Below are 13339 nucleotides of genomic sequence, written 5' to 3' on the forward strand. Positions count from 1 at the left end.
TGCTGCCAGTCGATAGGTACTCCATGTGCAGCAGGGTGGCAAGCATTTGCTGACTGCTTACTTTCTAGTCCTAGGTACTAGCTACTCTCTAGCACTACAGACTGAGAAGAGAGTGATTATATGGTACTGAGAAATGTTAGTAAGAGGGGTCACTGTCCTGGAAAAAACCTTGACCTTCCTGGTGAAATTGCAAACCAAACACCAGTTGAGAGACACTGCAGCGATTAGTGTAGGAAAGTGGCCAGTACATTACGATTAGGAATACAGAATATTGTACCCAGTTGATAAGCGTGAGTGACCAGAGCATCCGCTCCTGCAGAGCATTGTAGAGCTGATTCTCCAATAATAAGCCCTTCGCTCCTTTTCCTATACGTATAACACCATGAATTGCCTTGATGATTCTTGAGAAAGGCCCAGGAGTTTATAAGGCAGAGGAACAGCCCTTAGTCACAAGGAGCTAAGAGTACAGTACCTGGGATGGGTGCAGTGATGTGTGGGGCCAGCCCTTAATCTACAACAGTGGGCTTAGACACATTTGGCTTCCCACTTGGCTTAGTATGGCCTGTGTACTAAAAATGGCTGGAGAGAAGGGGCCAAGAGAAACATTTCATAGACAAATTCGGAGCTCAAAAAGATTTATTGGCATATGGGGATGATCATTCACAGCTGGTTCTCAACTACAGTGTAGATAGACAAAGATCCTAAAATAGGTACCCGCCTGACATTTTGTAGAAGATGTTCGCCACTCTTTGTTCAAGAACCCCCTCTAAGACAGAATATTGGACAGATCGAGAAGGAAGGGAGGCAGGGCCAAAAATCTCATTTTTAAGGACATGACTTGCTTCTGTGATGAATGATGAAAAATTGAACAATAGTTTTATCATTTAAGTAGCTTTATTGCAGAACTCATTTGGGCAACCTGAAGGATAGATTGTAGGTGATGAAAAATGCAAAAGTTGGAGGAAAAACTTGAAAGTCAAGGTAAAAATTTATGAAAAATAAAAGAGTTGAACATTTTAGTCTTCCCTAACCTTTAGGGCTGGTTCTCCTCTGTGCACGATTAGTAGCTCACAGGGCATTCATGCTTTTAACAGCTCCTGGGTTCAGCCCTCATAAACCGAGTGTAAGCTGCAAGACCCGGCATGTTTACAGCAGTATCTTAAGACACTGATAAATAGTGCGTGTGAGACACACTGAAGGCGAGCGACCAATGCTTGCTAAATGCACTTGGGATTTTTCCAGCATTCGATTGCAAATAGGTCAGTTTAATGTCCAGGAGTCTGTTCTGCTAGCTGCAACTTCCAGAAGATATCCAGGAAGATGCGCCCCACAAATACTGGGCACGTCTGAGAACGAACAGAGAAAACCCGTCATCTGAAAGGGAAAGTTCCTGCACTTTCCACACCTCTTCTTTGTTTCACCGTTTCTGAAAAATTTGCTGAATGCATCAATCAGAAGAACATTTTCGTATGCTAAATACTCCTCTCTTTTTTAAAGTCTGTCTTTCACTGCTTGCACATCTTGTCATGGCCCTTTACAGGCGAATGCAGAGTGGGACTTTAGGATGGCTAAGTCCCTAAAAATCACACCTGGGACGAAGCAAGCTTCCCCAGTAGAGGTCTAAAGCCAACACAAGCAACAGGCTGGGTGCTGGCCGTTAACGGCGAGGCAGCGGCTGTGCCCGGGCCTCGGGATCATCCTCGGGGGAGTTGGGGTGGGGGCGACATCTTGGCCAAGGCCGCAGGCCCTCACCGTCCGCGGCCGCTGCCCATGCCATCCTGGTCAGGTACCAACCACCTCGCAGTGTCCACTTGCCCAGCCCACGCCCCACGCTACCCGCTCACCTTCAGCCTCTGGGCGTCCATGGTCACCAGTTGCCCGGGGCGGGCTGGCTAATGCCAGCCGCCAGGGTCAGGGGCTCGGGGACCCTCTGCCCCGGCCCTCAAACCTTAAGGGACGGAGTAGGCGGTGCGAAGGGCGTGGCCAGATCCCCATTGGCTGCCGGAGCGAGGGGGTGGAGCCTGGCCGCAGGACTGCGAGGGCGGGGCCCCGGAGCAGGCTCGGAGGGAACCCCGAGGGAGGATCGCGAGGGCCACTGAGGTTGGAATCCGCTGGGCCCCGAGTGCGGCTGAGTGCTGGGGCCGCACAACGGAGGTTCAGCCTGGAGACTGCGCTAGGAGGAGGGGATGGGTGGAGCTAGAGGTATGAGATTAAAGAATGAAGATGATGAAGCAGGAAATAGGAAGAAGGGCAGCGCCGCTTTCCATCCCTGCAAACAAAGGCCGACTCCATTTTCTCAGCGTTTAAAGCGGATTTGCGCAATGCGGCTCAGTGGCGTGCTTGACCAGGGAAAATGATTTACCGGCCCCGTGTAGTAATACCTTCATGGCCACAAGGTGGCGCAGAAAAATCACAATTTGGCGAAAACTGTGAAGCCTGGCTTGGGCCTGTTCTAAATCTTGGCAAGCACAGCTGGGATTTTGTTATCTGAGCACTTTAAACTTTAAACTGGGCCACCAGACTCCCACCGTAAAGTCTTATTTGAAATGTGCAATTGTCTCTTTCAGATTTGTGTTTCTTAAGGGCTTGCTGTAATTTGGATATAAACTGTCTCTCAAAGACAGGCGTGCTGGATGCTTAATTCCCCAGTCTGTGGTACTGCTGGAAGTGGTGGAACCTTTGATTCTTGAGTGCCCTTGAAGAGGGTGTTGGGACCCTGGTCCTCTCCACCTTTCAGCTTCCTTCCTGGCAGCCCCAAAGTGACTGGGCCTTCTCCACCATGAGCTCCGCGCCATGGTGAACTGTTGTTCCGACAGGCCTGAAAGGAGACCTCTCCCCTCTATCAGCCTGCCCACTGTCTAAATCACTGAATGAAAACAGTTAAGCATCCTTGCTCATGAGTCCATTTGCAATTGCATTTTAGTTCCTGGTGGTATGGTTTTACTGTCACCACCTCTCAAACTTTTGTCTCTAGAACATTTAATCACACGGGAAACAAATTCACCTCTACGCATCACTAAAGACCATTTTAAAACACTGTGTTGTATTCTTCTGGAGATTCCTCATTTTCACTGTTTCAAGCACACAATTAAACTAGGTGTGTGTTTCTTCTCATTGTGTTGTTTTATTTCAACAGAGGTTTAAGCTGTGAGCCAGGGTGCACGGTGCCTGCTAGGTGGTGCAGGTTGACTTTGAACTCTGAAACTTCCTTCTTCTGTCTCCCAAGTGCTCAGTGTAGACAAGCAGAATTTTCATAGCAGTGCGGAAGGAAGCAAGAGCTTTCAGAAGGGCGTTGCATAATAACGTAGCCACTAGCAGGATGCAGCTGTTCAAATTGTTAGACTCTACATTCAACTTTTCAAAAGCAACCAGTTGCATTCATAGATTAGTACATTTTCTACCACTTACCTAAGGTTGGGTAATATGTAATGAAAGGTGATGTTTAAAGCTCACAGTTTGGAGACCAACAGTTCGAGACTGAGAAAATGAGAAGTCTAAAGAAGAACAGTGCTAGAGTTGTCTCCTATTTTTCCCGAGTTCTTACTGCACACATCATGAATAATATTAACTTGAACGTACAGTGCTTTAATACCAGAGGCTGGGAAGGGTGCAAGGACACAGAGGAAGATTGGATGCTGGTACCAAAAAGACAGGCAGAAATGAGGATGTCCCTCGGAGATCCCTAAACCACCCAGGCTGATGCTAGGACAGAAGGTCACTGGCTGGAAACTGACAATGGGGCCCCATTGCCAAGAGGACAACTTCCACACAGCTCGGTGAATGTGGAGATCTGGGTTTGGAAGCTTCACTCCCCCCCCCCCCCCCCCCCCCCCGTGTCTTACTTAGGGTTTCTATTGCTGTGAAGAAACACCATGACCACGGAAACTCTTACAAAGAAGCGTTTAATTGGAGGGGAGGGGCTTGCTTACAGTCTCAGAGGTTCAGTCCATTAACATCATGACCAGGAGCATGGTGGCCTGCAGGCAGATGTGGTGCTGGAGCCGAGAGTCCTGCATCTTAACTCAGAAGCCACAGGAAGTCCACGGACTGTCACACTGAGTGAAGCTTGGGAAAAAGAGACCTCAAAGCCCGCCCCCACAGTGCCATACTTTCTATGGTTAATTCTGCACAGCTCCCGTAAAACATAAGAAGGAATGGAGGGAACCTGTGGGATCTACCACTGCTATACGTGAGACTCAGCAGCAGGGCGAATCACTGGATGTTTTCCCCTAATTATGGGAAATGAAGAATGGGGCGGTGATTCCACATGGGAGCCCCTGACATTTAACTTCCTCAAGGAGATAAATCATGCTGCCTCTGCCTAGGGGTGCGCCTCTCCATACACTCTCATCCAAGCAGTGGTAGCGTCAGGAACCAGGAGCTGTAGTGCATGTCTGTAATCCCAGTTACAAGGGAAACTGAGGCAGGATGGTCACTTGAACCCAGGAGTTCAAGATAGTCAACTAGAAATACACACGATCTTTTTTTAAAAAAAAAATAACAAAATGTTCTTGTCAGTTAAGTGGTGATCAGTCTTGAATTTAATTAAATTAAAAATAAAAAATATTCCTGTGTATACATTAATTTTAAGACAGAGAGTCCAAACCCATTTAAAAACATAATGAATATTGTTTATTGATTTGTACACCATTTAAAATACGATGTACCATCATATTTCCTTAAAATAGTGTACATGTTTTTGGCCACTGGAGGACATTATTGTCCCATGGGAAAGACAAAGAAGGTTTTCTGATCAATGATGTCAAGCTTGGTCTCAGATACTCAGATAGCAGTCACTTCGTGAGTACGGGGTGGGGAGGGACTCCGTGAGCCACTGGTCAGAGTCTGAGGTAGTGGGTCTAACTAGCTAGGCAAAGCAAGCGTTCATAACACATTTCTAAGTATTGCTGATGTTTCTCTGTCTAAGGATCACACTTGAAAAATCAGCATTTTTTAAAAGTGTGATATTAACCCCGTACACTGACCATCTTTTCTCTACCATAAGATTATTTTGCTAGGCACCCATGCCAATGTAGTTGCCCTTTGTCTTCCGTGAGAAGGTGGTGTGTACAAAAGCTTTTGTATGTCAATAGTAAGAGAATATTTAAAATCACAATTTCTATACAGTTAAAGAGAATATGTATATGGATGGGTACAGCAATATTTGTGTGTGTGTTTGTGTGTGCGCACACACACATATGCCACAGTGCAAATAAAGAGGCCAGAGGACAGCTCTGTGGAATGTATTTCAACCTTTTACCTTGTTGTAAGTAAGAGGTTTCACACGCATGTCGTTGCTTGCCTGGGAAGCTCCTTACCCAAAGAACCACCTTACTGACCCCCCAAAACCTTAACAGCTTCTAAAACTAAGCTAGCTTCAGCTCACAGCCGGGTCTCCAGACTGTGGGTACCAGAAACATTTTAAAGACTTCTCTCTGAAAATGGAAGATGTTATAGACTAAATCATTCATTTCCACATATAAACGTAGGCAATACTGAGCGACTATGTTTGCCAGGGGAATCCGGAGTTTGGTTCAGTTTGAGGGATAAATTGGAAACTGAGCCACGACTGTTCTAGTAACACGTAAGCTCCCACACACGTGTCAAAAAAAAAAGGCATTTTCTATCAATTTCTGAGACCTAGATGCTTGTAAATTTGGTGATATTTTTTCAGATGGTTGTGCCAAAACCAGCATGCATGGAACAGTTCCTTTTTCCATTCAGGAGAAACTGTCATTTCCTTCCTCCCTCCCTCCACTGCTCCCTCCCTCCTTCCCTCCCTTTCTGCTTGTTTGGATGCATGTTGTACATGTTGGTGCATATGTCTATGATGATGAGAGCTTATGTGTGAGTGTATGTAGCAGCCAGGCATTAACATTAGGTGTCTTCCTGTCAGTCTCCACAGTATGTTTGGAACTAGTCTCTTACTGAACTTGGGATTGCTGATTTGGCAACACTGGCTTGGTAGTAAATGCTGGGATTGAAGTAACTATGCCTAGCATTTGAGTTTCAGATGTATAGCACTGCACCCGGCTTTTTACCTGGCGCCTGGGGATTTGAACTCAGGGCCACGTGCTGGACAGCAAACACTCTACCAACTGAGCTGTTGCTTGATCCTGTGCATATTTTCTTTAAAATTTTTTAATTTTTAAATTAAAAATTAACGTGTGTGAAGGGGTCGGAGGAAAATATTGTGTCCCTCTCTGTCCCTCTCCACTTTATTCAACTTCTAAAATTGTACGATGCAGGCTACATTCTGTGCTGTGAAGACAGATGTGCCTTCGTAGATGTTTGCTTGCAGAATTATTTGTCCTAGAAGAGATATTTGGCAACAAAAAATTGTGGAGTGGTATAATGGTCTTGCTTCCAGGAGAACTACCCACATCTAAAACAGGAAGGAACAGTGACAGTTTAAAATCTAGCAAATCAAATTTTGTTGAGTTTACACAACAGAAATGCTCACAGATGGGAAAAAAAGCAGGAATAAAATTATTTGTTGCACTCTTACTAGCTATAAAAAATGGAAAAAACCCACCATCAATGTCCATCGATAAGTGACTGTTAAATTTATATAAAGTAATATTTTTCACCACTTAAGAATGAACCTGATTTATGTGTCACATGGGAAAATATCCAAAATACAGCCATTGAAATGTTGATGCAGCAAAGCATAAAAATATCACAGTGTTTATAATATAACCCTTGCATATGTATATGCACATAAGATGTCTTATCTTGATAATTACTCAGGAATAGGATAATTGTATTTGTGTTTGTCTGCACTGTTTTGGGGGCGATTTCCTTTTCCCCATAAATAATTCACATGCTTTATTTTTGCAGCTTAATCAGGAAAATACTATAAAATTTTAATAAAGTTTACAGACTTGGCGCAATGACCGATGAATGCTGGCCTCATTCCCAAATGATTGGTGTTTAGTTTTTGAGTTTATCATAGGAGAATTTTCTGTCAAAATCAAAATACACTCTGTGTCCTTAAAACATATTAGCAGTGATCTTTCTGGGATGGCGACCTTTCCTGCTCCCTCTTTGGTGCTAATAGGTTTTTCATCTTAAAAGTCCACATGTTCCTTAGAACAGCCCAGATGCCCGGAATTTGTTCCTGGTGTAGATCCCTTTGTTCCTGTGCTTAACCATTTCTCCCAGAGCCAAATAGACATCTTTCCCCAATTTCCCCAAAGCCTTGTAAAAGTTTGTCGTGTTCCTGCAGTTACAACATGGGTCCTTTCGGTAAGGTCAAATTGTACTTACTGAACGGAAACAATGTAGTGTTTGCTCTGCTCTTACTGGGAAGTCTAAAAGCGTGTGTACGTCTGTCCTGAGTTAATCTGTGCTTCCTTGGTGCCACAGCTTCTTCGGGTATGTTGTGTTGACTATGTCCTGCAGTCAACCACGATGAGTCGCTGAGCGCTTTGACACTTGTGTGGCTAAATACTCCCAAACCGGAGTTAGTCTGACGTGTCTGATTATAGACTCAGAAGAGCTTCCTATATACTGTTCTACGTCACTGGCACAGGCTGCAAGGCTCGGTGCGCATGCGCAATGCACAGGCCTAGCTTTTTTGGGGGGATTCTGATTTGAGATGAGGTTTGAGATTTTATTTTAAACTAATGCCCTGGTACATTTTGATAAAAGGAAGAATTAAAGATGCTGAGAGGTGGCTGATGTTACACAGCAGGCCTGGAGACTCGGTACCCACCATGATGCTGATGTGAATATTCAAAGTATGGTCCAAGGATATGGCCATGGAAGTATTTAGGTTCTTATGTGGAGAAAGGGGAATGGCAGAGTGTTATAAGGCCTACTGCCTACACTCGTACTAAATTTTATACAGTTAATGCCCAGTGAGTTTTTTGTTACATATTATAGCATGTGACAAATAAGAAGTCTCTGCTGTCTGTAAGTAAATGATGTCATGCATGTTCTTCTCTTTGGTGAATTATTTGTTTCTGAGTACTTCAATCATTTTCCCCAAGTTGTGTTATCCATTCCCCATTTACCGTTACTACCTTACCATAATATCCTGTGTTCTAGCATTTCATCTGCCAGTTACCAGTCAGTGTAGCCCAGTAGATACTCTCCCTAAGGTAGTATGACTGAATACAGTTACAGCAAAGAATGAATCAAAGGCACTATTTATTTGCTTTTGGAAATTTTTTCTATGACTGCAAGGAGTACTGCTGAATAAGGCATTGCTCCCTATCCCTGATGAAAGATGGACATTAATAATGCAGATTAGAATGAGGCCACGTCATACTGAAGGGAAAACAGCCCCAGTTCCTTTCATAAGAATAGATTTAGTATGTCCAGTTTAACAGTTCCAACACAAAAAAGAATGGAGTATTATAGACTTCTTAAGGTCAAAAAAAAATTAAAAACTTACTTTTGAACTAATGGCTTGAAAAAGCATATATATATGTATATATATGCATTTACTTACATCTATATTTGTTTCTTTGCACGTAATAGTACATATGTTCTTTTAAACATTCGTATGTATGTACGCGTGTGTGTGTATATAAAAAGTATATAAAAGTATATATAAAAATATATAAAAGTGTATATAAAAGTTCCATTGGAACTTTTTCGATGTATTGATATTTTGCACATGCTGCCTATAATGATGGACCTCAGATACAGTTTGTAAGTAAAAAAAAAAAGAACTTAGATGATTGGGTAGCAATCCTTTCTTTCTTTCTTTCCTGAATATGCATGAGTGAGAGAGCTTGCATATCTTTATGCGCACTGGCTCTGTGCTTGGTACCGATGGAAACAGGAAGAGTGTGTCAGATTCTCCAGGCCAGTTCCACTCTGCTGAGGAAAATCTTCCTCTGCAGCCCAGGCTGTAACCTACATGTAAGCCAGACTTTCTTCAAACGCATTTCAAAGTTCCTGCTTCTGCCCCCTGAGGGATGGGATTCCAGGTGTGAACCCATACCCCCAACTAAATACCTTTTCAAAGAATTGTTTATAGCAATGCTAGCAATTCACTATTTTTCTCATTCACATGACAGCCGATGGTTACTAGGCAACAGGTGTCTGTATTTTTTTTTGTCAGAAAGGAGGCAGAGACCAATAGGAGTGTACAGATGAATTCCAAGTCACACTCTTCAAGGCCGACTGAGAGTTGAGGTATGGAGAAGATGAAGAAACCAGACATCTATCCTGATCTGCCCAGGCTAGCCCCAGCTCTTGCTGTGTTCTGCCTAGGCTAGCCCCAGCTCATGGAGTGTTAGTGTGGTCATTGATACTGTCTCCCTTTTCAAGGCAAGCTCATAAATTCTCAAAGAATGCACTGGGAACTTGTTTTTCAGTCTTAAATAGAATTACTTAACCTTGAAAAATAGGCCTGGTTTATCTGTTAGGAGGACTGCTGAAGAAAGTAGTTAAAGAAAAATCTTCCATGTGTTTAAATAAACAAGTCTACCGACATTTTTTGTGGTATACTTTAATATATGTTCCTATACTATTCATTGAAACTTTATAAATGAGAAGTGCAAATGAAATACAAAGTACCTACCTTCTGTTAAATTTTTTTGTTACCAGGTTTTTCACAACTCCTATTTCTATCTATCTAGAAGCAGCAATATTTAGCAATATTTAATGCCATCCATTTTGAGATCATTGGTCTCACAAACTTGACTCCCTTTTTTGCCGCAGTATAGAATGTCTTGGGCACTACTCATTACATCGGAGCATCCATTTTCTTAGGTCAACCCAAACTTCTTCCACACAGGAAAATAGACCATGGAACCCTAAAAGAGAAGGTACTCAAGCTTATGTCTTATTCCTTCCTGACTATATTTATTTATTCTCCAAGGAACTTCTTAAGTTATGTTTCTGTTTCTTATTTTTTTTTTGTCCTAAGGTTAGAAGTTGCTTGTTCCTGACCTCCTCCATTGCATTCACAGCCCTGCTGCAAATGCTGCCACTGTACCCCAACTGCTTCTCAGTTTTGGGTCTGATTGAACATAGCTACCATAATGATTGGATGTCTGGAGCCAGTGATCTATAAAGAACACTCGCACTGAGTCGTTTTGTCTTCATGAGAATAAGTTATTAATATCTGCAGATGGTAAAACTGAATCAGAGAGACATTAAGGGACCTTTAGAAGCTATTCAATGAGTGAGTAGCTTTGTACAGCTGGAACTTTTGGCCATGATTCCTTATTTTTTTTGTTAAGTATTTCCTCCCTCTTTTATTCAGTAGACCCCAGATCAGAAGTTGCCATGTAGCCTTACTTTGTGCCTTTCATCTATTCCTTCAATGTTATAATTTATAAATTTTTCCTTTTCTTTTTTCTCTTTGTGAACTAGACCAGTGACTCAATAACAGAAATTAGGAAATCAGGTTTACTTCTGGCTGTTTTCATTTTTGTTTATTTATTTAGCTAGTTGTTGTTGTTGGCTGTGTATTTGTGTGTGTGTGTGTGTGTGTGTGTGTGTGTGAGTTTCTGTGAGTGTGTGTGTTTGTATTTGTGTGTATGTGTGTTTGTGTCTACATGAACCATGGCAATCAAAAGGAGGCTGCAGGACACTATGGGACCTGGAAATTGAACTTAGGCTATTAGGTTTGGCAGCAAGCGTCTTTACCCCCTAAACCCCCTTTAGTGACTGAGAAGGATAGAATGTGAAGAAATTGGTGTCGGACATGCTAAATTGAACATGACAGCTGAATGTATTAGAACAAAACACCAGTAGACAGTGGGAATTACAGCACCCGCTCAGCAAAATGGCCAATACTGACTGCAACATAATTCTAAGGAGAAAAATCTATAAGGCAAAAACAAATGAGATGAGGAAAGAAACCTAAGTTACTCTGGTTTCTTAAAAGATAATAAAGGTCACAATTTAAAGAAAGATGTGAAGGGTCATGATCATCAAGTTCTTAAAAAGTTCCCTATCCCATTAAGACTGAATACAGATAATTAAATTTGTCTGCCTTTAAACTGGTAGAACAGGAATCAGACACCGAACATGAAAAAAAAAAGAAAAAAGCTTTCTTTAGAAGAACACAGTTTAACATTATGTTAGCATTTTGGTTTGTATTATGTGTGATTTTAAATGCAGATCCCATACAATACAGTCAAGACCTTCTAACATCGGACCCCTGTCTGTCTCTCAGCTCCTGGAAGTATTCATTTTCACTTCAGGATATTTTAAACTGTCTGCTACTGCAGTCAAATTACCTGACTTCAAATGTATTGCCAGTAACTCAAAGGAGGAAGATAACACTTGGGTCTTAATGTTTTCTGGTAAAACACACACACATATACTCACATTGGCAGCTTCAATGTGAGAAATGAATTCGTTGACATGTGGTGGGAAAATGAATTTTCCTATAGCAGTGTTTGCATGAGGTATTTATCACTAAGGTTATAGTTTCCTATGTGATATTATAAAGAAGTGTTCCATCTGCATACCATCACAAATGCAGCTTAAAGAACTGGTACGGGAGAATTGTCTGTATTCTTTAAATCATATTGTAAATAAATGCTGATTGGTCAGGCAGGAAGTATAGGTGGGAAAACCAGACAGTAGCGGTGACAGGAGAATTCTGGGAAGAAGGAAGTTGATTCCTCCCAGTCCTGCACAGACCACCGAGGAAGTAGTATGTGATCTGCCAGCTGAAAAAGGTAATGGGCCATTTGGCAAAAATAGATCAGAAAAATGGGTTAATATAAGCTACAAGAGTTAATAAGTAGCCTGAGCTAATGGGCCAATCCATATGGAGACCTCTGTGTAATTTTCTTTGGGGCTAAACAGCTGTGGGAACCTGGCAGGACAGAAACCCCCAACAAGTCGGTCCTTCATGTTACAAAGAACTGACATATCAAAACAGCACTGACTCTTCTACAGCTGACATTTGGATCAGTTGGGATGATTCTATCTTTCTAGGTGAGTGCCAGACTGCTGAGCTATTTCTCCAGCTCACCACTCATCATTTCTAAGTCAACACCAAATAGGAGGGATGTCATCACCCACGCGAGACGCCATGACCGCACAGCCTCCACTTATACGCCGGTCATTCTTTGTTCCTGTGTCCACACATTGTTCTCTCCAGCTCTTTACTTCATGCTAACAGCATCCTAACACAGACATCGTGATAGGCAGCCTAGCTTTTGACAATTCTAATATCAACAAGATGATTCCCAGACAAAAATCTCTCATCTTTTTCTTTTAATTTTAAGCAGCAGAAGGGAAGAGTATGGACCCCACTTTTCTATTTAAAAGATGGGAGGGAGCGTAAAGATGAATAGGGTCAACTAGAGTTTTTTCTTTTCTAAACCAAGAATTCATACTTAGAAAGTCCAAAGACACATGAGAAAGAATCAGTCAAGGGAGAGAGTGAAGATGTACAGGACACATGGCCAAGCTAATGTGCCATGACTGGGGAGAAGGATTTCCAATGCAAAAGGTGGAGGGCAACGAGTCAAAAGGGAAGGGGGGGCAATGAAAGTGAGAGGAAAGGCAGGCAAATTACGAGAGAGAAAGGGGAGGGGAAAGATGCAAGAATAAGGCAGTTTCTATTTTTTAAATTTGTAATAGCTATACTAGCCTTAAAAACATTGAGGCATTACAGTCTCAATAGCTAATTGGTGGTTCATACTTAAATTTAACCAGCATTGCCAATAACAATTTTTATTTCTACTATCTCCTAGTCTATTATCTCACAGTGTTTGGCTTGCATAACCCTTCATCTTCAAGCAGTTCCTTGGTTTCTTTCTGTGACACTGACATTTTAAGTGTAAACTCACTTCTTTAATAGAATGTCTTTGATTTTACTTTGCAAATGCTTATACGATGGTTATGAAATCCCAGTGATGACTTAGAAGTAATGTGACCTTCTTGGGGTAACTTAAAAAGAGATAGCATCATTTGGTCTTCTCTCTGATAATGCTTTTCCTGGTTGTATCTGCTTAGTTTATCCATTGCTAATTTTCTACTTTTAAAATTGTTAATTAATAAAGAAGAGATAGTTTGAAGTGATAGAAGATCTCTGCTTTTTGTGATAATATGAGCAAAGGGTCAAGTCCATAATGGGGACACCCACAGATATGACTGATTCTGAGGAGTGGATGGGGGGCTGGTGTGGAGGGAAGGTGGGGGAAGCGGGAAGAGAGGAGGGAATGGGAACTGGGATAGTTAGGTAAAATGAGAAATGATTGTTTTAATAATAAAAAAGTTAAAGAAAAAGATTCCTGCTCCTCTCCAAACTTTTATGCACAAGTCCCAGAATTCTTTGAGAGTTCTTGTGTAAGTTAATTGTAATGGTTGTCCCACGGCAGTTTCTGACTCTTCCTTCCTCTGCTCTTGTTCA

The 13339-nt window shown here is 42.1% G+C and overlaps 1 protein-coding gene across 2 annotated transcripts in view; it reads right to left on the minus strand.

Annotated features, from left to right (window-relative positions):
• The window catches only part of Ttc21b (tetratricopeptide repeat domain 21B), a 63293-nt gene extending 61300 nt beyond the window's left edge, over positions 1–1993 (minus strand). For both annotated transcript variants that reach the window (XM_048425829.3, XM_048425828.3), the window contains exon 1: positions 1845–1993. In XM_048425829.3, coding sequence (XP_048281786.2) covers positions 1845–1865 — 21 coding nt within the window. In that variant the 5' untranslated portion in view covers positions 1866–1993. The remainder of the gene's footprint in view (positions 1–1844) is intronic.
• Positions 1994–13339: the final 11346 nt, after the last annotated feature.

The sequence above is a fragment of the Myodes glareolus genome, chromosome 21 (assembly GCF_982192425.1).
Source record: "Myodes glareolus chromosome 21, mMyoGla1.1, whole genome shotgun sequence".
Classification (NCBI taxonomy): domain Eukaryota; kingdom Metazoa; phylum Chordata; class Mammalia; order Rodentia; family Cricetidae; genus Myodes; species Myodes glareolus.